This window comes from Sinocyclocheilus grahami, unplaced genomic scaffold (genome assembly GCF_001515645.1).
Source record: "Sinocyclocheilus grahami isolate Dianchi unplaced genomic scaffold, SAMN03320097.WGS_v1.1 scaffold211.1, whole genome shotgun sequence".
NCBI lineage: Eukaryota > Metazoa > Chordata > Actinopteri > Cypriniformes > Cyprinidae > Sinocyclocheilus > Sinocyclocheilus grahami.
The window spans coordinates 1072870-1100353 of record NW_015505390.1 but is presented as its reverse complement, the minus strand read 5'-3'; the positions used below and the strand labels follow the sequence as shown (position 1 = coordinate 1100353).

Here is a 27484-nt window from a genome sequence, read left to right as displayed (position 1 = left end):
ACTTGATGCAAGTAATGTAACTTCTCAAACACACAGATGCAATGAAAAGAAATAGAACGCGTTAACTGGAAAGGGAGATAATAGAAGCATACAATCAAAAAGATCATGGGTTGGCTATTTAGGAGTGGCTACTCAAAACCATCATGGTCTAGGCAAATATTTCAGGGTAACATTGTTTTCTCAGCCTGCAGTGGCTGTGCCCCTTTGCTGACTCATCCCTCTCATTTTCCTGACTGGACTTCCAGTGTCTCAGCATTCAGAGGAACAGCCATTACATGATAAGCAACCGGCAACAAAACTCGCATTGTACCCCAACCCCCCACCCCACCCTTCTCTTTATTTCTCTCCTACTTCCTCCTCCTCCCTTTCTCTTATTCCCCTCTACAACTTTCTCACCCTCCCACCAAAGGCCTCAAGGGTGTCAGCAGATCACAGATGCTTTTGTTTCCATCCTCCTCTCTTTTGTTTCTGCTGCGTTCTCTCTCTGTCCGCCCCTCTAAGCGATTTATGTGAAGGCTGGAAGCAGCTCAGCACCGTTGGGCTGATGGATTGAGTCATGACTGAGAGACAGACAGCTGAAAATGACGATGCACAAGCCCTGAGTGGAGTACACTCATCTCCAAGGGTGTAATTATGATGCGAGTAAGAGTTTTGAGAAGAAACCGCTCTAAAACGTCTCTGTCCACATTTCACTTGTATGCTTAGAGTCGGACACAGATGGATACATGGCACCTGGTGTAGGATGAACAGTCCTTTGGTAGAAAATCTGGAATCAAAACTGCACCACAAATATAAAGTTGTCAACTTTCTTTCCTGATGAATATAACAAAAAAGTATACACTGTAAAAAAGTAAATATTTTTTAAAAAGTGTGCAGTAAAAACCTGTTAATTGGTTAACTGTAAAAGTTACAAAATTGAACATGGTTTAACATTGCATTATATGTAATTTTACAGTAAAATAATATCAATTTTTTTTATTGGATTTTAGAAGTAAAAACTACAACCATAGAAAAAGAATTCCTTGCATGATACAAATTTCGTCATCAGTAACGTACATTAGGTTTTTTTATGTATAGCTTAATTTCAATCACAAATAACCTTGCAGTTAAGTATATTCAAATTGTTTAAATCAAATAAAAAATCTATTAAAAGAGATCAAGGAATGTATTCCATTGTTTCTATCAATTTTCATTTATATGCAATGAAGTAATTAAACAGCAACATGTGAAAGATAATGCCAATGAATCATTGAATCAGAATTTTTAACTGATTCAAAAAGACAGTTTGAACTGATTCATGAAATTAGTTGAACTTACCAACTCTAATACTGTTTTTGCTACTGGAATTTAATTTAACTTTACGTTTTAACGCTCACATACTCATGAGTCACAAGATAACAACGATATACAGATTAACATACCTACAATGACATGCCTAACTGATATACCAATAATGACAATGGCCAGATACAAATGCATTAAAACAGTTGCAATTCTTATTGTTTTGCTTAAAGGGGTCATATGATGCTTTTTTAAAGATCATTATTTGGTGTATTTGGTGTAACAGAATATGTTGACATGCTTTGTCATTCATGTTCAAATACTGTACATTATTGTAGGTAGGGATGCACGATATATCGGCCACCATATCGGTATCGGCCGATAAATGCTCATTTTATCTGTTATCGGTATCGGCCCAATAAGAAAATTTATTGCCATTTTAGGGGGGTGTGGCAGAGTCTTAACTTTGATAAAGAATATCTCTTTGGTTTTGAGACTTTAGTCTTTGCAACTTCAGGGATCTTATCTATGCACAATCAGCTTGTAACACTCCAAAGAGAAAGGAAAACTTGAAATCGCATCATATGACCCCTTTAATTTTAGATTGCCAGCAAATCATCAAACATATCTGCCCACCCAAGTAGAGGGCCAACTCCTGAACAACTCTCGCTCACTTTCTCCCAAACACATTTACACACATCTCAACAACCCCTCCATAAATGCATAAGCCAAAAATATCTTCCATATCACAGCAAAGTACAGTATCAAACACAAAAACACCTGCAGGCCTAACAAGCCCACATGTTAGTAAATTCATGTGAAGGTCATGACTGATTTGGCACTGCATTGTCGTCTGATATATTTGTAAAATGGCCATATGCAGGAATAAATTGGTACATTGGCTCTTATGTAAATGCACACAGTTTGTGCAAATACAAACTGCAAAATCCGACAACCGCATGCCTTTCATTCAGATTGAATTTAATTGAATTTCATGCAAACATCATCACTACCTCTCAGGTATCACTGGTAATCGCTCTTACATAAGAGCAACAAAACTCGTTGAGATGCGGCAAGACAAGATTTTACAGGTCAATGCAAATCTATGTGACCAACATAAAGAACAAACATGCAGGTAAGATCAAAACAGAGGCCTCAGACAAATATGAAGTATGAATGAATGCTGCCAGCTGCTCTAACTGGGTCACATATCACCTGTAGTCCAGTTTGATGTTTCTACTGCTGTACTACAGTTATTACTCAAGAAACTGTCCAAAAGATACAGAAGAATATATATATATATATATATATATATATATATTTACTTACTACTAATTGCACTACCATTCAAGGGTTTGGTGACAGTAAGATTTTTTTTTTCCCTTTTGCAACTTTTTTTTTTAAGATTTCTTGAGCATCAAATCAGCATATTAAAATGATTTCTGAAGGATCATGTGACACTGAAAACTAGATTATTTGGCTGCTGAAAATTCTGCCTTGCCATCACAGTAATAGATTATATTGTAAAATATATTAAAATAGAAAACAGTTCTTTTAAATTGTAAAAAATATTGACAATATTATTGCTTTTACTATATATGTGATCAAATAAATTTAATGTTGGTGAGCATTAAGAGACATCTTTCAAAAACATTAAGAATTCTACCACTCCGAAACTGTATATCATAACCATAAAGATTTGTTTGAAAAGTTAAAATGGAAATTAACAACTTTCAGATGATTAATTAACATTTAACAATGTCTTAGCATTTTTTTTCTTTTTACTTTAATAACAGCAGAACTCAAGCTCAAGCACATCAAAATCCTAAAACATTGTTAATTTTCCAATTAAAAATCTGAATCCCTGATTTCCAGACTTCTGTATCTTACTGTACAAGCAAAGCATCACAGTCAATCAAAGCCGTAAACGGCACTGCAATCCTGCATCAGCGCCAATTTCACTTAAGTCTCCTGAACCACTTCAATAATTCACTCACATGTGGTAGATCTGCCTCTGTGTGACGAATGCATTATCCACAAAGTATGGTAGTATCTTCAGCACAACTTCCTGACAGGAGTCCACAACCAGATGCATCCTGCTGCTGGCTGCAGGGAAAATCTCCCTCGCCCTGGTCCGCAGCAGCACACTTCGGTCAGATCTCCAGTTGCTTACGACAGAGGGAGAAAAACAGCACGCAGAGGAGAGAAGGAGCACGTCTGCAGCCCCTACCTCAGTATGACGCTGTCTGAGAGTGTGTGAGCAAGTTCCTACTGACACACTCCCTCCCTCTCTCTCTCTCTATGTGTGTGTGTCAGTAAATAGAGAGAGGAGGAAAAACCTGTTCCCTTCTCTTTGCAGTTACACAGGAAGGGATGAAGCACTCTGTGTGTGTGTGCATGAGATCTCTCCACTGAAATTAGAGCACTCCAAACAGCTCTGACACGGCAAGAAGCCCAGCAGGCCACAGAGATCCTGGTGTGTCTCTTGGAGAAATAAAACAGCTTAATTCCAGCAAATCTGACAGAAATGATAAAGTGAAATGGATGGAAAAAGCAGAAAAGATCCCAGCAGAAAATATAGAAGATTGTTCTTTTTCCTGAAGACAATCAGTTGGACAAAAAAATAAAATAAATAATAACTGCAACAAATGTGTTGACCTTCTTAGCCAGGACTCCACCAATGCTCGCCACACCCTAAAATGATCGGTCCCAAAATCCTCTGGGTGCCATCCTTACATGGGCTAAGCATGGGCAACATTGTCTGCTGCTGTCGGACAAAGCAGGGGAGAATCTTTAAAATCTCATTAGGAGCAGAGACGGGGGATGAGTGTCCTAAGTAGACTGCAGTAAGTGCAGAGACTGGCCGACTGTCTGTACTCCACTATCTGCCTTTTTCACCAGAACAATAATGCAATTTGAGCAATAATGGGTCCTAACGGATCAGAGACATTTACACACACACACACACACACACACACACCCTGATGCAACTACACCCAAACATAAACACTGATTGCTGTGCTTGGCTGCTCCTGTCTCGGAGTCTGTTTGGTGAAATCACCAGCTGGCTCAATGCTGTGCCACCTGGTTGATTTCACAGGAAAAGTCTTTGACCGGTTCAGCAGGCATTCCTGAGTACATCGTCCAGCTACGCCTGTTTCAAAATGCTTAAAATTATAGATCACAGTAAGACTGGGAAAAAGAAATCAAATTGCAATTTTTCTGAAAAAAGAAAGAAAAAAAAGGTTTGCTTGTTTGCAAGACTGTGTAATTTGGCCAAACATTTTGTGACTTTGACCAATGACGACTATAAAATATTAAATAACAAATGTATCATACGACTTTATATCAATAATATGACTATAAAAGATTAAAATAACTAATATTTCACTGTAAAATATAAATTAAAAATAATAATGGTTTTATTTTTACAGTACAACTGTAAAATTACTTTACTAATATTTACACATATACATTTAGACTTTCAACAGATACTACAAATAAAAAAAATATTTGGTAATACTTTAGTTTAATACCAATTCTCACTTTTAACTAGTTGCGCATTAGCATGCATATTACTAATGTATTGGCTTTTTAGTAGTAGTAATAAAGCAAATATTAATGCCTTATTCTAAATGACCATATTTTAGATCCCTTAATCCGACCCCATGCCTAAACTTAACTTAACTTCCTTACCTATTAATAGCCAGCAAATTTTGAGTTTATTGGGGCGAAAGTCATAGTTAATAGTGAGAATTGGTCCCCAAACTAATGCGTGACCAAATATTTAATATTGGACAGCAATTGATATGGTACCGATGTATTGTGCATCGTAAACAGTAATAATTTTCTCATGTACAAACTGGGCTAAGTTAAATATATCTGGGTCACCATATAACCATAAAAACTGCAGTAAATACAAACAAAATGTATTCTCATTTGCATGAACATGCTATATATCTGCATTATAAATATTCAAAGCAATGGCATTCATTCCTTTCCACAGAGTTCACACTACCCCACGAACTGCAAGTAACAGCATTGCAGATTCTGTCACAACACCTATTTCCACAAGAATTCAGGAAAATACAAGATAAGTCAGCCTTAGGTAAGATGAAAGGAATTTGTCAGGTTCAAACCGTCTTCGTACTAGCAATGGGTGTTACTTCAGGAATCAATGAGCTCAGGCAGAAGGACGGGTGTGCATAAACAAATTACATCAAATACTGTTTGGGTGTCACGTTCTGATAATTGCACAACAATAAACAGAACAAGCTGGAATGCTCAGTTAACATATAACAACTAGCAGTTTGGATCTTTAGAACAGTAGCTAGCTCAGACTCTTGACTGACCTACCACAAAACTACTAGTGTTTCGGATCCCTCTCAGTTTCATCCTAAATTTAAGTTTCATTGTCTAAAATGGCTGTTTGTGTGGAAGAAGTGTTCTGTTTTGCTGATGCTGCTGTTCTTACATTTTTTTATTTCGCTCCATGCATATCTGTTGCACTAGTGACTTTATCTTAACCTTGTTTTTCCTCATTAAAAGAGGATTTGTTTCACATGAGCCTTTAGGACATCCTGTTCCCAACACACACAACTTTTCTGTCTGTTTTCTGCACTCTGGATAGTTCCATGAATGCATAGATTTTTAGACTAAAGGTTGAACATTAATTAAATTGGAATTTCTATTCTGATTTTAGAAGATATAGTGGCCTCAAGAAGTATTTAGACTAGTTCAATAGTTCAATAATGAAAATCTGCTGATAATTTACTGACTCTTGTGCATCCAAGATGTAGAGGAGTTTGTTTCTTCTACGGAACAGATTTAGAAAACTTTACATCACTTGCTCACCAACAGATCCTCTGCAGTGAATGGGTGCCATCAGAATAAGAGTCCAAACAGCTGATAAAAACATCACAATAACCCACAAGTATTCCAAACAACTCCAGTCCATCAGTTAATGACTTGTGAGGTGAAAAGTTGCATGTTTGTAAAAAACAAATCCACCATTAAGGCGTTTTAACTTTAAACTGCAAATGATGATAAAACAAATGATGCTAGAGCTTTTCTCAGAACAAACTTTTCTTAGTCACTTTTGCAATTACTTTTAATCAAGTGATCTCAAAGTGATTTTGCAATGACTTCCATTTAAGTGTAGCTTATGTGCCCACTACTTTTTGGGTTCACTGTATGTTCGCTGTATGTTTGGTTAAGCTGTTAAATGCGGAGGGACTAAAGTCTTGTCTATGAATCACAGGAAGATACAGAAATCAGACACAGCCTCCATTGTATCTGCAATCGCTAACACTGGAATCTCAACAGAGTCCTTTTCTCATATCCTGTTTTTACAGAAACACTAAGCACTGCCTTCTGAACCAATCACAGGGCAAACACAGCGAGAAAGAGACCGAGATGGACAGAAAGTACCAAAAGCACTTAAAATGCACTGAGGGAACAACTGCTCTTTCGCTTATCAGATGACCTTATGTAGGTCACACACACCACATGTGCTTACATCCAGCAGAAAACAGACAGATGGCATTAGGGCAGGGGTGTCCAAACTCAGTCCTGGAGGGCCGGTGTCCTGCACAGTTTAGCTCCAACTTGTCTCACACACCTACCTGGAAGTTTCTAGTATGCATAGTAAGACCTTGATTAGCTGGTTCAGGTGTGTTTAATTGGGGTTAGAGCTAAACTTTTTGCCGAACAGTGGCCCTCCAGGAACAGGATTATACACCCCTGCATTAAGGGGTTCATTCAGGAGTTCCTCCGCTCCCTTTTCTAAGTTTGATCAAAATAAAAAAACAATACATTTCCTTTTACTCTTCAACAAAGCATTTATTATCTCTGTGTTCACACGTTCTGGGGATTAGTCTGTTTGAATGTGCTTATTACAAGCCATTCATTTACAGATACTTTACTAAAAGAACAAAACAAGTCCTTATGGTACTTTTACTGTTATTTAGACAAAAAATTTAAATGTGGGACATAAATTGCTACTGATTCAACTTGTGTTGAGTTTACAGTCAACACAAGAGTTATTTCCCGAGCAATGTGACCTTTGAGGATGTCATGTGACCTTTAAAATGACAAATCATCCACTGTACACATCCTCTTCTTTTAGCTCCTCAATCTGTACTGTACATATGAATTCCAACTGTCTTCACGAGTTATTTGACCTTGTTTGGCCAGTACCTAGATGGCAACATTGAAATACAGAGCAAGAGTTTCACAAAGTACTGCACATCAGTGAACAGCTTGTCTCTTAAGAACTTTTCTTCCATCCTCGTGGTGACCTAGATTCAAAGTTTGAAAGGACTGGGACATTAGTCCAATCCCAGCAGACACAAGCCCTAGTTTAATATGTCCTCTAAAAGATATGCTGAATGAAAAAAATGCTGAACCCCAAAACAGTCTGGACTGACAAGATGTCCCCTCTACTTCAACAGCCTTTGACCTTTACAAAACACTAAGGCTGTGACTGTAAAATTATACACAGTATAAAGATGTTGCATTGATACTTGCTTCAACATTTTTAAATTTGTGCAATGATTTATGTAATTTTCTATAGATCAATTAAAGCTGAAGTGTGTAATTTCTCCACCGCTAGCGTCTCTAAACAACATAGAAAAAGTGATTTTCCAAACACTGTCATGGGTCAAAAAACAGATCGCTCCACATCCAAAAAATATTTTAACATCTGAAAACACTTAAACAACATGAAAAAGCAAGTCAAATACGCTCAAAATCTGAGACCAACATCAGAGCCCTTAAATCTAAATGAACTGAATGAGAAATAGAGAAACTGCACAATAGTTTCAAATATCTTGTTTGTGTTTGCTGCAGTTTCAATCATGATTTATTTATCATATCCTGACGCATCCCAAAGTATTGAATCGACATGAATCTGATCATAACAGGGCTTCGGACTGCAAGTGAAATGGTTGCAAATACAAATGCAAATCTCAAACGGTGACTTTGATTATGTATAATAAAACTGATTCTATAATTTCACTACTAAAAAAAGAAAACCAGGCTCACTGGACAAACGTGCTTGGGGTGACATTTCTGCAAAATTATATTACATTGCTTTTTACATGTTGCACGACACTTTTAAAGTGAAATGTCCAGTGAGTGGTGCTAAAAGGAAACATACCACCTACACTAAACCTAATCAACAGTGTTAACAAAAGCAAACAGGAGATAAAAACACATTTGTTGAAGCAATCACGCAATTTTAACTTGCTGACAAGTCTTTGAGATCTTTGTTACAGGTGAACAAATTTACTACATCCGAAAAGCCATGCATGGCTGGTTATGCAATGCAAATGGAAAAAAAGTATTTGTTATTCGATAATCTTTTTCCTGTATTTATAAGTTGTGTGAGAAGAAACTAGTTTTTCATTTCAGCTAGAAACTGCAGTGAATTGTACGTATTGGTACATTTTTGGAGTTTTGCATAAAGGCTGAAAAACAGTCAGTTTGGCTCTTAAATTTTTCATTTTATAAGCAATGGCACCTGGAGACCTGCAGAAGGTAGTTGGCAATATCCAACTCTACTAAACACCATTTCATCCATCTGTCAGCTACAGTCATTGAATTACAAGGAACCAGATAGTTCTAATAAGACAAATACTCATTAGGAACGATATAGTGTCTGATATAGTGGGGAAAGCCAGCAAGACGTTCACCTCAAATTAAACCCACTTGATCTCACTTCAGTCGAAGAGGAACTGAAACTGTAATAAAAACCCACTCTGGTGTTAGAGCTGCCGTGAAAGCAGTGATCAGACACCTGGGCTCAGATATGTCTGATTATATGTGTTAGGAACCATCTCGCAAACTAGAGTGTGTGATGAAGACTCCTCCCATCATGGAACTGACAGACTCTTCATCATCTGCTTCTGACAGATTGGACCTTGGGAACACACACACACAAACACACACACACACAAATACAGAAAAACTTGTATTTAAAAGCCAGTAGTCACCTCTGATTTAGCCGCCGTTCATCGTCACTTCCAAAGTCCTGGGAAAATAAAAAGAAAGTGTGAGTGAAACAGAAGTTAGTAATCTAAAACAATAGATCACCAAGACATGTCTACACTGTTTTATTTCATTTTATTGCTTCGAGCCTTAAGATAAAGAATAGAGCAGGATGTAGGATTTTCTGATGTAATAAATCTAATTATGTCTTCACGCATCTTCTACCTAAACCAAATTATAAGTTATAAATTCAGCATCTGTTGTGAAAATGTCAGCAGAATTCTGGAATAAATAATGGAGAGGCCAGAATCCCTCAGGCCTCGGAACTTTTCCAAATTCCACAACCTCACCCGACTCAAACCCAGCGCAACGAACAACAATCTGGCCTAAACATTGTTCTTTCCCCTACATGATCACTCTCTCTCTCTCTTTCTCTGCTTAATGTGTAACCTTTAAGCACAATACAAGACCTATGTGTCCCAAATAACAAAAAAGCTTTGATGTATCACTATTCACAGCAGCGTAATATGACAAAGAAGAAATGTTCTCTCAAAGCTGAAAACATGAAGAATGGGGCCTCTTCTTAAGATAAGGTTTCATCATAACAAAGACTGTTTTTAAAATAGTTCTTCACTGTATGTGAATGTGACGGCCCTGATTATTAGGTTACTGATAGTGGTATATAGCACTGAATGAAGGCCGGGGAGTGTGCCATGGTCAGATGTGACAGATGCCTGAAGGCGACGAAACCGTGTCAGGGGAATTGGCTGTGCCAGGGTTTCTGTCACGTACCAAAATCTGTCACTTCATGCAGAAGCTTGGCTAATAAAACTTTATAAGCAGGGCAGAATGAGGAGTTGAAACAATGAGGTTTGTGAACAGAAACAGAGATTTTAAAAGCATGAGGCTTCTCTGTGATTTATAACATACTAAGAGGATGAACAGATTGATAGCACTAGGCGAAAGGTGAAAAATAAGAAGGTAGAAGTCAATACTGCGGCTGAGCATTCAAATATGCACAATCATCCTAAAAAACAGTACGACACAACCAAGACGTTTTTTTTATACATTTTTATACATTTTATAGAGCACAGAAAACTAAAAGACTTTCTTGACTGTCGTCATTGCTTACCTCATTGCACAAGCCAATGATGTGCTGTCGTCAGTTGATGATCATGTGCAATATTTCTTCATTATTTAATTTTCTATATTATTCAAAAAACTAAAACATTTTTTTTGTAGGTACCTCAATTGGGATACTGAAGAGTTCAATTAAATGTTCATGGTGTATTATTTTGGTTGCATTCGTGAGTTATTAAATATAACGTAACACTTTATTTTAAGGACCAATTCTCACTATTAACTAGTTGCTTACTAGCATGCATATTAGGGCTGTTTATTAGTATCTATAAAACACATAGTGATGCCTTATTCTGCATGACCATATTTTAGATCCCTTAATCCCACCCCATACTACTTTATTAGCTATTAATAAGCAGCAAATTAGGAGTTTGTTCAGGGAAAACTGTCACATATTCAGTTAACAGTGAATATGTGTTCCCTATTCTAAAGTGTTACCAAATATAACTGCTTGTGTAAAATAAGCACATAATATTGTATTGTAAGTTTTATGTGTCCTATCATGCATGAGCTGTAATGACTCAACTTCTTACTTAAACATCGGTTCTATTTGTGACTAAATGATTAAGAATAGTTCTGTGAACTGGATCAACAGATTAGACACGAAGCTATTAAATTCCACGGTTTCAGAAAATTGGTAAAGCAAGAGTCATATGGACCACTACTATAATACTTTTATGTTTTTTTGTCACAAATGTCCCTTCAGTGTTACAGGGAAGAAAGAAGGTCATACAGATTTGGTACGACATGAGGGCGAGTAAACGGTGTCAGCATTTTCATTTTTACGTGAACTAATCATTTAAGAAAGCAAAGAGGGTCTATTTTGGTTTCATGTTAAATTGAACCCAAATACCACACAAAGCTTCTGCAGATTTTTACCCTTGGAACCTTAAAACCGCTATTCCTCTTTAACGAGTTTTTGTTTTACATCATTGTCTCTTGTTACCTCTCTACCCATCCTCTCTATCAGTCTATCCATCCCTCTCTTTCAGTCTCTGCATGAGATGACCTCACTGCAGCTGCATGTTCCCCAGTCCTCATGTTTGAGGTTGTGATGTGAATTCTAAATAGTGTGTGTCCTCACTAGCGTAGCACATTATGCAATTATTCTTAAGGCCCGTTCACCAAGAACAATAAAGATAACTATAACGATAGCTACATTAGCATCCACACACCAACGTATGATAACATTCTGTTTATTTTAAGCATGTGCTGCAGATTTGCCATCTGCCGCTTTAAATACTCAAGCTCTTTATGGACTCTGATCTGCCGTCGATGGTTTTATCATTCATCAGCCGCACAGAATCGTTCTGCACATGATTCCAATGTTATCATTCTTCTGTGGCATTACCATTATAGCTGTGATGCGGATTCGGTTTTCTTTTAAATTGAGAATGCTTTTTATAACTATATCTTTATTGCTATTGTTAGTTATCGTCCTTTGTGTGAACAGACCTTTATATTTAACCACAATATAGATTTAAACATTAAAGATCTAAACCTAATTGGCTAGGTTTTAATCCAACTAAGACGCAAAAGACAGCATTTCCTAAATGTTTCAAGAACATTGATAATCTGACCCTGTTACTGTTACAGAAACACAATTAAAATATGATTTATAACCTGAGCTGTGTGTATATGATAATAATAGTACTCAAATATCTAAAATTCATTATGTTCACTGTTCTTTGTGCTCTCCCATTCAAATGTGTAAAGCCAGCGCCCCCTATTGGGTATAAATGGATTTCTAAGGCAACTATGATGTCAAAGAAACTATTATGAAGGTGGAGTGCTTTCATGGAGGAAAGACAATTAAAGCCTACAAGAAAATTACTTTTCACTTTTTAAAACCACCACCTGAGAAGCACTAACAATGAAAAGCAATACAGCTCTCCTAGTGAGACTGGCTAAAAGGGTCTCGCTCCTAATGAAAAGGTAAAAACAGGAGGCCTTTCATCACATGAGAGGAGCTTAGCTGTGCCAGGGAACAATGACTTAGATTGAAATTTCTGTTGAGCAGAAATGCAGGATAGCCCATGACTGAAAAGCACCCAACATTTTTGATGGTTCCCCTTTTGAATGAATGGAAACACACAGTCCAACACAATATCATGAGGTACATGCAAACAAACTTCTCCCTGTACTACTACTACATACAATGACAGGAACAACATTTCAATGATAGTTTCAATATAAATAAATAAAAACCAAATGTAGTTGCATACACATCTTGCCATATAAAAGTTCACTCAGTAAGTTTCTGTTTCAGTTTAGCTGGTTCCTATTCATCCTACCAATAACAACTGTTACGTTGTGTCTGTATATAATATAATATGTGTTTGTTTTATTTAGATGTACTTTCGTGTTTATTTTTTTATGAAATTGTGGAAAAAAAGATGAACAACAGTTTGTAAATAAAGCTTCAAACTGTCTTGAAAATGTTCAAGCGATGCTGTATATTCACGAACAGTAACAATACTATTCAGAACAGGATAGAGATAATGGAAAGAAGAGAACAAAGAAAAAAAAAACATGGTAATAACATTACAGATATTATTCACAGTAGATAAAAGGTCTCATCACAGCCTAAAAGAAAAAGGTACATTTCTTACTATTAAATGAAAAATAAAAAATAAAATAAAAAACACTTGCTTTCTAATCTTTTTGTATTCTATCGGTTTTCTTTTCATTTATTATACAATTAGCAAAAGCAAAAAAGACCTCTAACACTAGCTTGCTCTATTCTATCTGTTTTCTTTTCATTTATTACATTATTTTTAAAAAACTTGCTACGTGTGCTGCATTAAGCTAACTGAGACTTGTTCTAGCACTTGCATATCATTGCTCTTTTGTTGATTTTGATTGCTTCCATTGTCCTCATTTGTAAGTCGCTTTGGATAAAAGCGTCTGCTAAATGATTAAATGTAAATGTAAGTGACTTTCAAGTTACATTTTAAATAAAAATTCTACAAACACTGGTAATTTTTAAGAAAACTTGTAAAGAATTTGTTAACTTAAAAAAAAAAAAAAACATTCCTAATACAAAGTACATAATTTGTATTACTTTCATGTTTATGCTTTGCACAGCACCTTGCACACTGACGCACTCAGCTGAATGACACGCCTGGTCACGTGATGTCAACATTGCGGCGATCCTGAAGGGACGAGTCGCTCCATATCAAATAAAACAGTATTTTATGGACGGTTGATATGTCTTAAGTTTTCATTTTCTGTGGGTGTACATAATTGTACATTTGATTTTTCCCAAAAGTGTCATTCATTTATCTATATACCGTTTTAGTAAAACATACTGAGTGCACCTTTAAGGCTTGGCGTGTTATTATGAATAATCCTTAGTTAAACCAGTATCTGTACCAAACGAAACAGTAGTTTTTGTAGTTTGTTCACTAAAACTAGACCTATTCTTTCACAATCGTTAAACCACAAATTGCAGGACAGCCTGGAAACAAGCCATTAGCTCAATAAAGTACAACAGCCCCGTTAAACACTTTCTCCTGGCAACAGTATTCAAAAGCATCACCCCTAAAAGCCTGAACCATAAACACGGTCTACCAGCAGAGATTAAGCACCATCACAAAACACACAGGATAATCAAGTAAAACTTAAGAATTATATCTATGCCATGTATAGCGCATAAAACGCCCAAAGGCGAATCATGTCATCTCACAACAGCAGATAGACGCAGTGACACAGCGTCCAACCCTCCATCAACCCTGATGGCATCCCGCTAGCTAGCTCTGCAGTCTGAGCTGTATTAGCATTAGGCCTACGTGACTCATATGGGTCCTGTTGTGTTTTAATGAATCATTACATCATCACATCTCATCTCAGCGTGTTTATTTCCGCTTACCTCCCCCGCGTTGGTGGTGGCGGTGCTGGAAGTGGACGCCGCGCTGGGAGTGGGCGAGCGCTGCAGGGTTACCAGAGCCATGGATGGAAATCTCCCAGCACAACGGCCAGTCTATCTGTCACGAGCTAAACCGACTAGCGGGATTTTCCCCTAGCAGCAGCGCCAGATATACGGGGATTGCGCTGCGACTCCACGCGCTCGAAGGGACCGCTGTTAAAAGGCCATGGCTGAGCCGCTGTTCGGGGTTTTTTGTGTTGCTGATTCCGTTTTGACATGAGCTGGATGATATGTTGGTGCTTCTCACTCTCACCCACTGCCGCATGTGGCTGAAACTCAGACTACTGCTGCTGCTGCTTTCAGCTCATACATCCTATAGTGTTGTTTCTGTTGCGAACGAATCGGTGTTTGTGAATGAATCTTTTAAGTGAACGATTCACTTCCATATTTTTCGGTCGCCGAGTCCCTCCCTTTCAAAGCGCGTGACCGCTTTTCTGCCTTCAAAGACTGGCTATAGTATGGACAAATAGCATTCGAGTATGGGCTGTGTAGGAGCATATCATTGGTTGAAATTACTGAACAAACACGCCCTTCACTGAACGAGTCAGTGTTTTGAATCTGAACGAGGCATTTCGTTGGACATTTGAATAACCTGGGAGTCTACTAGTACCTCTTGTATGTGGAAAAGTAAGGATGTTATTCAGGCTGTAGTGCTACAATTGTTGTTTTTATAACTTGATAAAAGCCATGCCATGCATTTGACAAAAATGAATGTACAGTGGTAGATTTCCAACTGTGGAAAAAACGTCTGGAGTATTTGTAGAGGTCGTGTTTAAAGAATGTTGCCGCCGCAAACGACTCAGCCGAATAACGAGTCGGTTGAATGGTTGATTCAACAACTTCGGTGATTCAGCTGTTTTTCATTAATTCATTAATGCCGCAAAAAAAAAACGTACTTCTCGCCACCTACTGGTTTAACGATATGACATGCCGGGCCACTGGACCAATCCGAACGAATGTTTTTTGCTGAACGGCGATTCAAAAGATTTGAGCTACTGAATCAACTGAACTGAATCAAAATACCCACTACTGATAAGCGTAAACATCCGGGTGGTTTGGAGGAGAAAAGTAATTTTAGTTGTCAATAAGGTGTTATGAATATCTGTTTATCTGTATTGTTGTTAATTACCAAATCGAGCTTAAAAATAAAAAAATGTAATATGTATATTTAAATTATGAATTATTTGCCTTGTTCTGTGTGTGTGTGTGTTTAAGTTTACATAACATATTATAGTACTTATTATAATATTGACCAAATATAGGTTTCCTAAAGTATGAATCCCAGAGGTGGACAAAGTACACAACTCTATTACTTGAGTGAAAGTACAGATACTGATAATCAAATATTACTCCATTACAAGTGAAAGTCGTAAAGACAGATTTTAACTCAAGTAAAAGTACAGAATTACTTTTAAAAGTACTTAAGTACCAAAATAAATTTCCATTTTTATGTCAATGCACTTTTTTATTATTGTTGTATGTAATACACTTGCAATAACTTATGCCTCTGAAGCAACTTACAATATAACACACCTGAATACACTGACTCGCTTGTAGTATCTTTGGAATAAAGAGCTTTTAGAATGTTAAAAATGTATAGAAACTAAACAAGTGAGTTGACCAAAACAAATTTAACACCCCCACAAAAGCAGCATGGTAGTGATCTCACATAGCTCTGGCAGTGTGTGCACACATCTACGAGTAGCCATTCATCCACATTTGAACCGAGTGGGCAGTGAAAATGCTGTAAATACAGACTGATAATAATAAAAAAATCAAACCTGCTTTAAAATGCAGCAACACAACTGTATTGTAAACTTTACAACAGCAACACTGCTTTAACAAAACAGCAAGATTTAATTTGACATCAAAACAAACATTTAAAAAATGCTCTCTCTTTGTGCTGCTTCAAGTCAAACACCTATTGTGATTTGTTAGGAGACGCACAACAGTTCTTCTGCGGCTTTATAGGTAATATTTTCATTTACACAGTTTTGCAAAATCAAACAATATTGTGTCTAATATATACCACAATATTAACTTCTCATTTTAGAATTGTTTTAAATAAATATCACATTTGCAACTGCGTGTTCAAAAAATGCAGGGCAATCACTTCATGTGACCCTACAAGAGAAGAAAAAAATCACCCACTGACTTTCAAAGCTGCTACATAACAACATTCTACTTTGAAGACCTTGACAGAAATGTAGTGTCATAAGTTTCCAGGGGAAAAAAATACTCAAGTAAAATACAGATACTTGAAAAGTGTACTTAAAGGCACAATATGTAATTTTCACCGCTAGACGGTGCGTATTCAAAACAAACAAAGAGACAAAGGCGTAGTTTGATGACGCAGTGTCTGAGTGTGGAATCGTGGGAGTTGTCGTCTTCATCCCCACAGCTGATGCAATCCGACGGGACTCGGGCAGAAATCATGTTCATGGATGAGCTAATGATTTATTAACGTAGTAGAATGAAGCAGGGTGAGGCTGAAAGCCGTCGAAGCGAAACGAGGCAGCTGAACGAGCGTGACACACGTACGGCTCGAAAGCAGCAGAGCTTTTATTATGCCACAGTCGACCGCTTCCGCTCCTTCCGGTCGTGCGTATGTGGGGTAAAGCAGCCCTGTTTTATCATACAAGATACATTTGAAAGTTCTGTTATAATGCTACTCTGTGCGGTCGTCACCTGTCTAATAAAACGCACAACATATTAAAGCGTCTTTGGTATTTTCATGTTTTCTACAAAACAAAACCAGAAATCGAGGGTGTATGACGTCATTGGCGGGCGACACAATGACACTATGGACACGGTTCGTGTCACGAGTTAAAATAGCTTATTTCTCTGGATTTAAACATTCTTCGAAACATTTGGTATACTGTAAGTACACAAGTCAACAAAATATATAACACTGTTGTAGTGGTTTTTGGATATTTTAATAAAAAAAATCTTACATATTGTGCCTTTAAATACTATTGCCTATTAATTAATTTATTTTCTCAAGTGTAATATTTAACAGATATCAAGAAAGAGCCACAAGAGGCTGGTTTATATATATAACCCGGAGGACTTTACCCCATGCATCATCAAACTTTGTGTAAAAAAAAAAAGCACACGTTATGGAAGTTACGTAATGGGCAAATTCTGGTTTTGGCTTAAATCGATCTGTGATTGCATTGCATAAAGCAATGAGAGAGAGTCAAGAAGAGCTTCTGGGGGAAAAAATGTCTGGTCAACTTAATTCAGGTGAGTGAAACTGTGTTTCTTTTATGGATTCTTTCCAGCTTGGTATTAAAGTACATGCAATGTATTACCTTTTAAACTATAAAGAGCTCACAAAAAGGATATCTAAAATAATGTCTTTCAAGTTTGTATATATGAATTATTTGCTTGTGCAGATTTCTCTGAAATATGCATGCATGTTTTTGCACGTTATTTGCAAAGACTTATCATTTTCATCCATATTAAGTCAGCTGTAAGATTAAACACATGGCAGCACTGGTGAATGGTGACATTTTAAATAGAACTGGCTACATTTTATTTGCAAATAGGATTCCAAGATAAAGAAGAAAATAATTTAAGAAATAAAACTGCTGAGAAAGTAAAAAAAAAAAAAAAGCCAATGGGGTTGTATACAAAGAACTTTCCCACATATATAAAACAAATTACATTTTCAAATTTACTAAAGATGTACATTATTTTCACATTTATGGTACTTTTTTTCTGCAGACATGAGGGTGTGCATCATTGGAGCGGGGGTCATCGGCCTCTCCACTGCTCAGAGCATCTACCAGCACTACCACGACAGGATCACCCCTCTCAGCATTGAGGTGTATGCTGATGTCTTCACTCCACTCACCACCAGCGATGGGGCAAAATGAGACTGGAGAGAGACCATGTGGTCTGGACCAACCTCGTTTGAGGTGAGCTCATTGTAAAGAGAGCAGTATTTCATTTCCTTAACTTTGCCTTTTTTCAGACACCATGCTGTTTTCTTTCACCTCAGGTCATTCATAACTACGGACATGGAGGTTTTGGACTGACCATCCAGCTGCTTGTCTCTTTGGTCAGATCCTGGAGCAGAAAGGCCTGCGAGCACACTCTAAATATCACGTCTCTAATAGATCTGGACTTCTGGACAATGTTAGCCATAATTTCATCAGACATCAGCAATATCCTCCTTAATCCCATAACCACTCCCATAATGATTCCAAAAGAAACTCATGGATTTCATGAGTTTAAGAATGTATCCTAAACTACTGGGATGTAAATGTTCATTTATTAATTTTAATTACTCTTTAATAGAGTTTTAAAATAAAAGATAACACAGAACTGAATTGTCAGCATGTTGCTCAGCTAATGTACAATAAAGAATCCGATGCTAGCATATTTATGCTTTCATCTAATGCTTTGTTAATTAAGCTTTATTGTTATCATACACATGTACATCACGTGTAGTAGCTAGGTATCCCAGGGTCCCCACTCTTTGACTGTCTGAACACTATATTCAAAGCAGTGGTGTTCTGAAATGAGGAGGCAAAGTCCTAATTTTTATTTTTTTATCAAATGTAAATTCATGTCCCTGTCACATTCTCTTGGTTAACGCTTGGTGACGGCACCTCCGGGTTCTTCAGGCTGAATAGAGCTGTTTTACTGTACATTAGCGCTTCATTCATTGGCTTCTTCATTCATATTTCCATCAGGGTCGGCGGGTCAGCACAAATTTGGGATTTTATACGCAAGTGATAATAATTCACTGTATTTCAGTAATAGACAAACATGAACATAAGTGGCTGATTTAACATTTTAAAGCACAACTGTTTTTTTGTTTTGTTTTTTTTTTGTTATAGAAGATGAGTTGTTTCGTTGCCCAATGCTTCACATGGTACAAAGTGCTAATAAAATGTTTTCATGGCAAACTTATGTTTCCTTGTTTACCTCTTAATAAAATATTTAAGCCTACATATGGTTTCTGTTATAATTTTTAAAGGTTCCTATTTTATTAAATAAGTGTCCACGTGACATCATTAATCCAATTATTTATGTAGCCACCCCCTCATTGTGTGTGTGTGTTCTAATCTGTGTATATACAGGATGAAATTAGTTTCAATTATTAACACTCATTGTAGCCACATAGGTCTAGCTAAAAAACTATCAAATATAAAATCACTTGGAGCTGTAAATCTGTGCAGTAGCCTACGTCGAGAGGACTTGCAGATTTTAAGAAAAGAGACCTTCACTGTGATTAATATAGTTATTTATTACATAATGACTATAACTACTAAAAACCTAAAAGGGGTATTCAGTAAATAGAGTTCTATTTTCTTTTTAAATGAGCAGTATAAAAGTATAAATAAAAATATACAGCAGAGGATATGAACATTTATTGCTTAAATACGAACTTAAGCACAATAATAATATTTGCTGTAGATCAGATTTAATAACAGCTGTTGTAGTAAACAAAAAACTTTCAGCATTCAAAATATATATGTTTTCATGGCAAACTTATGTTTCCTTGTTTACCTCTTAATAAAATATTTAAGCCTACATATGGTTTCTGTTATAATTTTTAAAGGTTCCTATTTTATTAAATAAGTGTCCACGTGACATCATTAATCCAATTATTTATGTATCCACCCCCTCATTGTGTGTGTGTGTTCTAATCTGTGTATATACAGGATGAAATTAGTTTCAATTATTAACACTCATTGTAGCCACATAGGTCTAGCTAAAAAACTATCAAATATAAAATCACTTGGAGCTGTAAATCTGTGCAGTAGCCTACGTCGAGAGGACTTGCAGATTTTAAGAAAAGAGACCTTCACTGTGATTAATATAGTTATTTATTACATAATGACTATAACTACTAAAAACCTAAAAGGGGTATTCAGTAAATAGAGTTCTATTTTCTTTTTAAATGAGTAGTATAAAAGTATAAATAAAAATATACAGCAGAGGATATGAACATTTATTGCTTAAATACAAACTTAAGCACAATAATAATATTTGCTGTAGATCAGATTTAATAACAGCTGTTGTAGTAAACAAAACACTTTCAGCATTCAAAATATAGGAAAAGATGTATTGTTTCAGCATTGCAAGGTTTTTATTCCCATTATCCAGCTCCAAAGAAATCGACACAACCTGTGAATCAACTGAACCTATCAATCAATTTAAACGTGCACTCGAGCACAATAAATAAATACATACAAATACATAAATAAACACATTTGCAGTTTTATAAATACATAATCTCTATGTACACAGATACACACACAAAATTGCAAGTCTAGTCTGGACACATAGGAACAACTGCTCACGTTACAACTGGTAGACCGGTAGAGCTGGGGGAAAAAAAGATTATTGTAATGTTTCTGCTGGCATCTATGTGAAAGTGGCGTGTTTTGATAAGGTTTCACATATACCCAGAATTTACCTTGAAGTTAATGCATCCCAGAAATAACATAGACTGCTCTGGGGACCACCTATACTTGAGTAACGATGAATCACAAGTATATGAACGAATCTTTTTGGTGAACAAATTAAAAAGATTCGAATCACTAAGATCAAAACGCTCACCACTATGGCTGAATTGGGAATAGCATACTAGCAAACTAATCTTACTATTTCTACCATGCAAAAACAGTAAGACTAGCATTCAGCATCCAGCTCATATCCTGTGCATTTTCGGAAGGCAAAAGTTTATTTGTAAGTTTTGCGACTTGTCATTACATTGCTTAAGACTGTTCTTGCCAGAGAGAAGATAAGGACGTATTTAGGACAACGTCGATATCTTTTTGAAGGTAACAAGACAAAAAAGTTTGGTGAGTGAAACTGTCCTATTATAAAAATGACCTGATAAAGTATACGCTGAATGCAATAATGTAATTCTGCCAAATGCATAAATGTAAAATATGGATTAATTACAGCTTGGCATTACAGGCAATGCATTATTACCTAGTAAGTTATATACTAATTTTTTAAAAGCTCACAAGGATTCAACTAACAACAACTCAAGCTCTCTACAATTTCAAGCTCTCTTACCTCATTGTTCATGCTAACTTTGTAATTGTGTCCATATGGGATTTTTATGGACATTAGACTTAAAAAGCAAACTATGCAAACATATGGCAGCATTATGTATTCACTGGGGGATGATCCAAAATACACAGGATTGTATTGAAATTGTGCTCCAATCAGTTTGCATCCTTACAATATTTAATAAAAACCCTGCATTCATATTTACGCTTGCATTTAATTAGCAGACATGAGAGTGTGCATCATTGGAGCGGGGGTCATCGACCTCTCCACTGCTCAGAGCATCTACCAGCACTACCACGACAGGATCACCCCTCTCAGCATAGAGGTGTATGCTGATGTCTTCACTCCACTCACCACCAGCGACGGGGCAGCTGGACTCTGGCAGCCGTATCTCTGACAAGGGGAACGTGCAAGAAACATGAGCTTTTATTTGTGTGGAAGCGTCTAAATTTAATAGTGTCAGTGAATCAGTTGAAGCACATCCTCATGTTTCTCAATTATCCTGAAGAACCCAGGATGCTCTATATTCTATAGCCGCAAGAAAGATGTTTTATTTCCTTTTTCTCAGTAAATGGAACAAAGAGACATGTGACTATCTACTAAGTTGCCTCAGGTCTCCAGATTCAGTGAGAATGGGAATCTTCCTCCAGTCTGGCTACAATCTGTGCACTGAACCCCTGCTGGTGAGAACATTAGCTTTCCATTGCATATAATGTTATCAGCTACAGAATGGTGTATAATAAACTGCAAGTTCTGACACATAGAGCATACTGTAGTATATAGTCAGGTAAATGATTTCACAATTTGGTCACTGCCTGTGGGCCCTTATCTATAGAATGAAGCATTCTAATACACTGAATGATGTTCTTGCACTCCACCAGTCCAGTGCAGGGCATGTTTGAAATTGCCAGAACAGATAATAATGAACTTTATTGTATAGCTAAACAAAAATCAGAATCAAAAGACCTGAACGTCCACTTTAAACTGCAGAGGCCCCTCTCTCTGGCATGAGTTAAAACCTGTATAAAATTAGAGTGAAAATAACTGAACCATCTCACTGATCCAGGAGAGAGAATTGTGAAAATGACTGCAATCTCTCTGCTCCCTCAAACAGAACCCCTCATTTAAAGACGCTGTGTTGGGCTTTCGCCAGCTGACTAAACGTGAACTAGACATGTTCCCAGGATACAGGTACTTATCACCTGCATCTCATCATAAGTTATTTCTTCATAGTTTTTTCAGATTTTAAATTTTCAGAATCAATTTTGTTTTACCCTTTGGGGGTTGTAGCAATTATTTAGATTTTGAATCAAATTGAATGTATTTAAATGTATTTGATAATAAAATGTATTTGTAAATGTAGTGTTATCACTTTTCCTTTTACCTTTATCTTTTCAGTTTTGGGTGGTTCAACACTGCTCTGATGATTGAAGGAAAGACATACCTGCCCTGGCTTATGGACTGGTGAGAGATTCCTGTTATCTAATCAGTAACCAAAATTAGAATGGGAATGAAATAGAATATACAGTGGAGTTCAAGTCCACAATGAAATCTGAAATTCAAAATGTAATTTAAGCTTGGAAATTGTTACATTTTACAAATAAGCGTTTTAACTTAAATTGAATATGTTACATTTCGATTTCTAGGTGTATGTATATGTGTCTACACATCTTATACATGCATATGTGTGTGTGTGTGTGTGTGTTGAATTTTTACCTGAATGTTCTTATTCTTTTGTTTTGCTGTATATGCATCAGAATAACCATTGTGCATTTATATAGTTATGTAAAATCTGTTGTGAATGTGTTTCTCATTTACAGTATGAATCTTTTCTGGTCTAACAATGATTAACAGTATCTTTGACACCTTGGTCACATTTCTGTGTTTTCTGCAGGTTAAGACAAAGAAAGGTCAGATTTTATCAGAGGAAGATTGGTTCATTTAAAGAGGTTTGAGCAATTCCTTTCTCATTTTCATTTATCTTTTTAAATTAAAAGTTCAGTAGTATCTTCATTCAGTGGAGAACATTCAAATAATCTAAAACGTATTAAATTGATCACATTATACTGAACATATTAAAGTGACAGTTGAAATGAAAAATCAGCATATTAGAGTGATTTCTGAAGGATCATGTGACACTGAAGACTGGAGTAATGACTGTTGAAAATTCAGCTTTGTCATCACAGGAATAAATGACATTTTAACATATATTTAAACAGTTATTAAAATATATAAAAACTGTTATTTTGTTTTAATATTACAATAATAATATTGTTATAATAGTTCACAATATTACTGCTTTTACTTCATTTTAAATCATATAAATGCAGCCTTTGTGAGCATAAGAGACTTGAACATTAAAAGTCTTAGCTAACCCAAACTTTTGAACGGTAGTGTACATGTTAACTTTATTGTTTAAATAATTAAGAAAAGTGTAGCATCTGGTTAACTAATACTATTTTTAACATAAGCAGATTCACTAATTTAATTTAATTAATGTTGAGATTCTGCTTTCCTCATCTATGCTGTTAATTTTAATCACAAAATGTGTGTATTTGTAATGACCTCAAAAATGGGCTCCAGCTGGCAGATAGTGGTGCTGATGTTATCATCAACTGCTCCGGTGTCCGATCAGGAGACCTTCAGCCTGATCCTGAGCTCTAGCCAGGCAGAGGACAGATCATTAAGGTTAGGTTTAGTGGATAAAAGTCAATCAGGCATAAACATTTAACAATGAACTGTTTTGATCTCATGCTTTTTATATCAACAGGTAGATGCTCCCTGGTTGAAACACTGGATCCTCACACATGATTCCTCATCAGGAGTTTATAACTCACCGTACATCATTCCTGGGTAAGCCTCTTTATGATGACACTGTACTGTTTTTCCAGTAATTGAAATAAAGCTGAAATAAAATAAAATATAAATAGTAGATAAAAAACTTAAATTGGCAACTAACTGAAACAAAATCATTTAAAGTGCAAAATGACTAAAACTAAAAAATAAATTGAAGCTAAATAGAAATATAAACAAATAAAAACGACAAAGGCACATAATATTGCTGAAACTAAAATTAAAAAGAAAACTGAAAATATAAAATAAAAGCTAAATTAAAATATGAATAAATACTATGATAGTATGTAATAATAGAATAACACTTAATAACACAACCATTGTCGTGTTTATAATGAGGTGCAATGTAGTCTTGTCTTAGCAGTGATGTACATTACCTCTGGTAATTTTGTGTCTGCAGGAGTCGTTTAGTCACTGTGGGTGGAGTTTTCCAAGTAGGAAACTGGAATCTGCAGAACAGTTCTGTTGACCATAAAGGAATCTGGGAAGCTGCCTGCAAGCTTGAGCCCAGTCTACAGGTCGTTTCAGCCATTTAGCCTCAATTAAATTAGTGTTTGTTCGAGTAGCATGAGTGGATTCGATCTCTTTTTTTTCCTCTCTAGCATGCACGGATTGTAGAGGACTGGACTGGTCTCAGGCCCACGCGCAGCAAAGTTAGATTAGAGAGAGAGACCATACGGTCTGGACCAATCTCGTTTGAGGTGAGCTCATAGAATGATCATTACACTGAAGATCTGATGCCATCTTTCAATGAAGAAAGATTGCCATAAATAGCCAAGATGAAGTATGATTAATACAGAGCCCCTAAATGGACATGCTATTGGAAAAAATGAGATGTGAGGAAAAAATATTACAGTGCTTTTGCCTTCGCTTGCAAAACTTTTGCTTTCCCCCAGGAACCATTGCATTCACTTGCATAACTGGTGATAAAATTATATGAAATGGGAGAAAAAAACTATTTTAAAATTGTAATGCTTTTGCGAGTTTCTCGGGGGAGAGATTAGAAAGTTAGTACAAAAGTTAAGGCAAAAGCAATGCGATAAAATTTGTAACCTATTTAGCTTTAATTTATTTTTATCTTTATTTTTATTTCAGTTTTAATATTAGTAATTTTAGAACTTCAACTTATTTTCAGGTAATTTCTTTAAGTTTGTTAAAGGTGCAATAGGTGATTGTCTTCAGAAACATTTTTTTTGTTATGCTGGTTGAAAGTCTCTTCACATCCCGATAGCAATCATTAAGTAAAGTTGTCTAAATGTATTTATCTGTATTTATATATTCTGTGGAAGGCGTAGGACCAAGAAATGTTCATCCAATCAAAACGCTCAGTCCGAGCGTTTTAATTGACTTTCCTACCTGCCTGTCAACGTATGTATCTGCATACCTCTGTGCACCCGGTTCGTGCAGACAGGATACGTCATCAGCGCGTTCACGCACGCTGTGCAGACAGAGCGAGAATGGCAGACAAACATCAACAACCCGATCTTCCTTCCTGGTATTGTAGTACTTTTAAAGTTTTCTCACCGGTGAATGACACATGATGTAGGCAGCCCAGCGGTTCCCAATTCCAGTCCTCGCAATTCAGATAACCAGGTCGTTAGAAGTGAGCTATGTGCATGAATTGTGTTCCGATCCATATGATCCCTACACAGTGTTCATTGCTCCCTCCTCCCTGAGCAGGGGAAATCCGTTGAAGTTTACTTCACTTCGGAACATGGGCTGTAATTGGGAACCGCTGATGTAGCCTATTGTAGTAATGTTGTCTCTGGTATTCTGGTCTGTGAGCGTATATGCGTTCAGGGGGCGTGGCTTTGGACGGCGATTGCAGGGAGGGTGACATGTTCGCTTTCAGTGCTATAGGCTAAAGTTAGCATTTTCCAAGATCTCCTACTGCACCTTCAAGTTTAGAACCACAAGAACCATTGAATTCGCTTGCAAAACTTTAGCATTTGCTCACAAAACTGGTAATGGAAATAATATGAGATGGGAGGCAAAAAAATATATTAATGCTTTGCAAGTATTGATTCTGATTCTGTAAACACTCGTCCTATTTATGATGTACTGACACAAACTCATGAAAAAGACAGCTTCTAATGCACAAGATTTCTAAGCAAACGCAAACGTTTTTCGAGTGTTCAGTATCATATTCCCTTCCATCTCATATTTTTTCCATCATCATGTCCCTTTAGGGCTCCGTAGATTCATGATTCTTTTTTAACACACCATGTTGTTTTCATTCACCTCAGGTCATTCATAACTACGGACATGGAGGTTTTGGACTGACCATCCATCGTGGATGTGCTGAGGAAGCTGCTCGTCTCTTTGGTCAGATCCTGGAGCAGAAAGGCCTGCTAGCACACTCTAAATCACGTCTCTAATAGATCTGGGCCTCTGGATGTTATATACAGTATAAATTTTATTCTCGCTAATCTAATAACCATTGTCATACTGATTCCAAGAGATAATGAATCTCCAGAACTAAATACATTTTGTCTACATTTATCTCCACTAATCTATAATAAATATACATACACTCACTTTCTTTTTCTTGAAGCATAATTTATTGTTATCATACATATACATCCAGTGCAGTGGCAAGAGATCTGTGCACACAGACACAAAACACGGCACTAAATCGCAAAAGACAGGCAACTCTCTGCACTCACAGGAACAACTGCACGCTTCCCATCATGCCACACACATACCCACTGTACAGTTGAAAAGGCAGAAATACCAATAACCGAATATAGCATTGAGCGGTTGTGCTGAAAAAAACTAAGATTGTTGCTAAATGTTCAAGTTGTGTGTTCTGATGCAAGCCATTGTTTGAAAAATGTGCTTGGAGGCTGTTGTGCTAGAATAGACAGTAATAAAATATATCTGACCCAAAGGCCTGTACTGTTGAAAGCCGCTTGCTATTGTTTTATTCTTATTGAGCTGTATTTTAAGATTATAATTATTCAATAACCTTTGATATGCCTGATTATAAGGGATCAACTGGAATTTATACACTTTATATGAGTGATTGCAGTTGGCAGCCGGTGAGAGGACGAAGAGAGGTGCTCTCAAGTGCTGAGTTTTGTGAAATGAAGACTTTGGTGTCCACTAGATACGTCACTGGTGTCAGTGAAAGTCTAAAACTATGAATGGCTAACAATTAACAATTAAGTATGGTAAATGGTTCTTTGAAAAAAGCAAGATAACACCACAAACTGGTGCAATGTCTGATTTATAGCAGCATCCTGTCTTTCT

At 36.5% G+C, this 27484-nt stretch overlaps 1 protein-coding gene and 1 pseudogene across 5 annotated transcripts in view; one reads left to right on the top strand and one right to left on the bottom strand.

The window, feature by feature from the left end:
- The window catches only part of LOC107595937 (protein phosphatase Slingshot homolog 1-like), a 37144-nt gene extending 21739 nt beyond the window's left edge, over positions 1-15405 (bottom strand). The window contains exons 1-3 of one of the 5 annotated variants that reach the window (XM_016286532.1): positions 15042-15405; positions 14282-14991; positions 9276-9313 (exon numbers count right to left, since the gene is read on the bottom strand). In XM_016286532.1, coding sequence (XP_016142018.1) covers positions 9276-9313; positions 14282-14362 — 119 coding nt within the window. In that variant the 5' untranslated portion in view covers positions 14363-14991; positions 15042-15405. Of the gene's footprint in view, positions 1-3278; positions 3884-9275; positions 9314-14281 lie in introns of those variants that run through there. The other 4 variants (XM_016286531.1, XM_016286534.1, XM_016286536.1 and 1 more) reach the window with 4 other exon arrangements.
- A 5684-nt stretch (positions 15406-21089) lies between these two features.
- LOC107595939 (D-amino-acid oxidase-like) lies at positions 21090-27452 on the top strand (annotated as a pseudogene).
- The last annotated feature ends 32 nt before the right edge of the window (positions 27453-27484 follow it).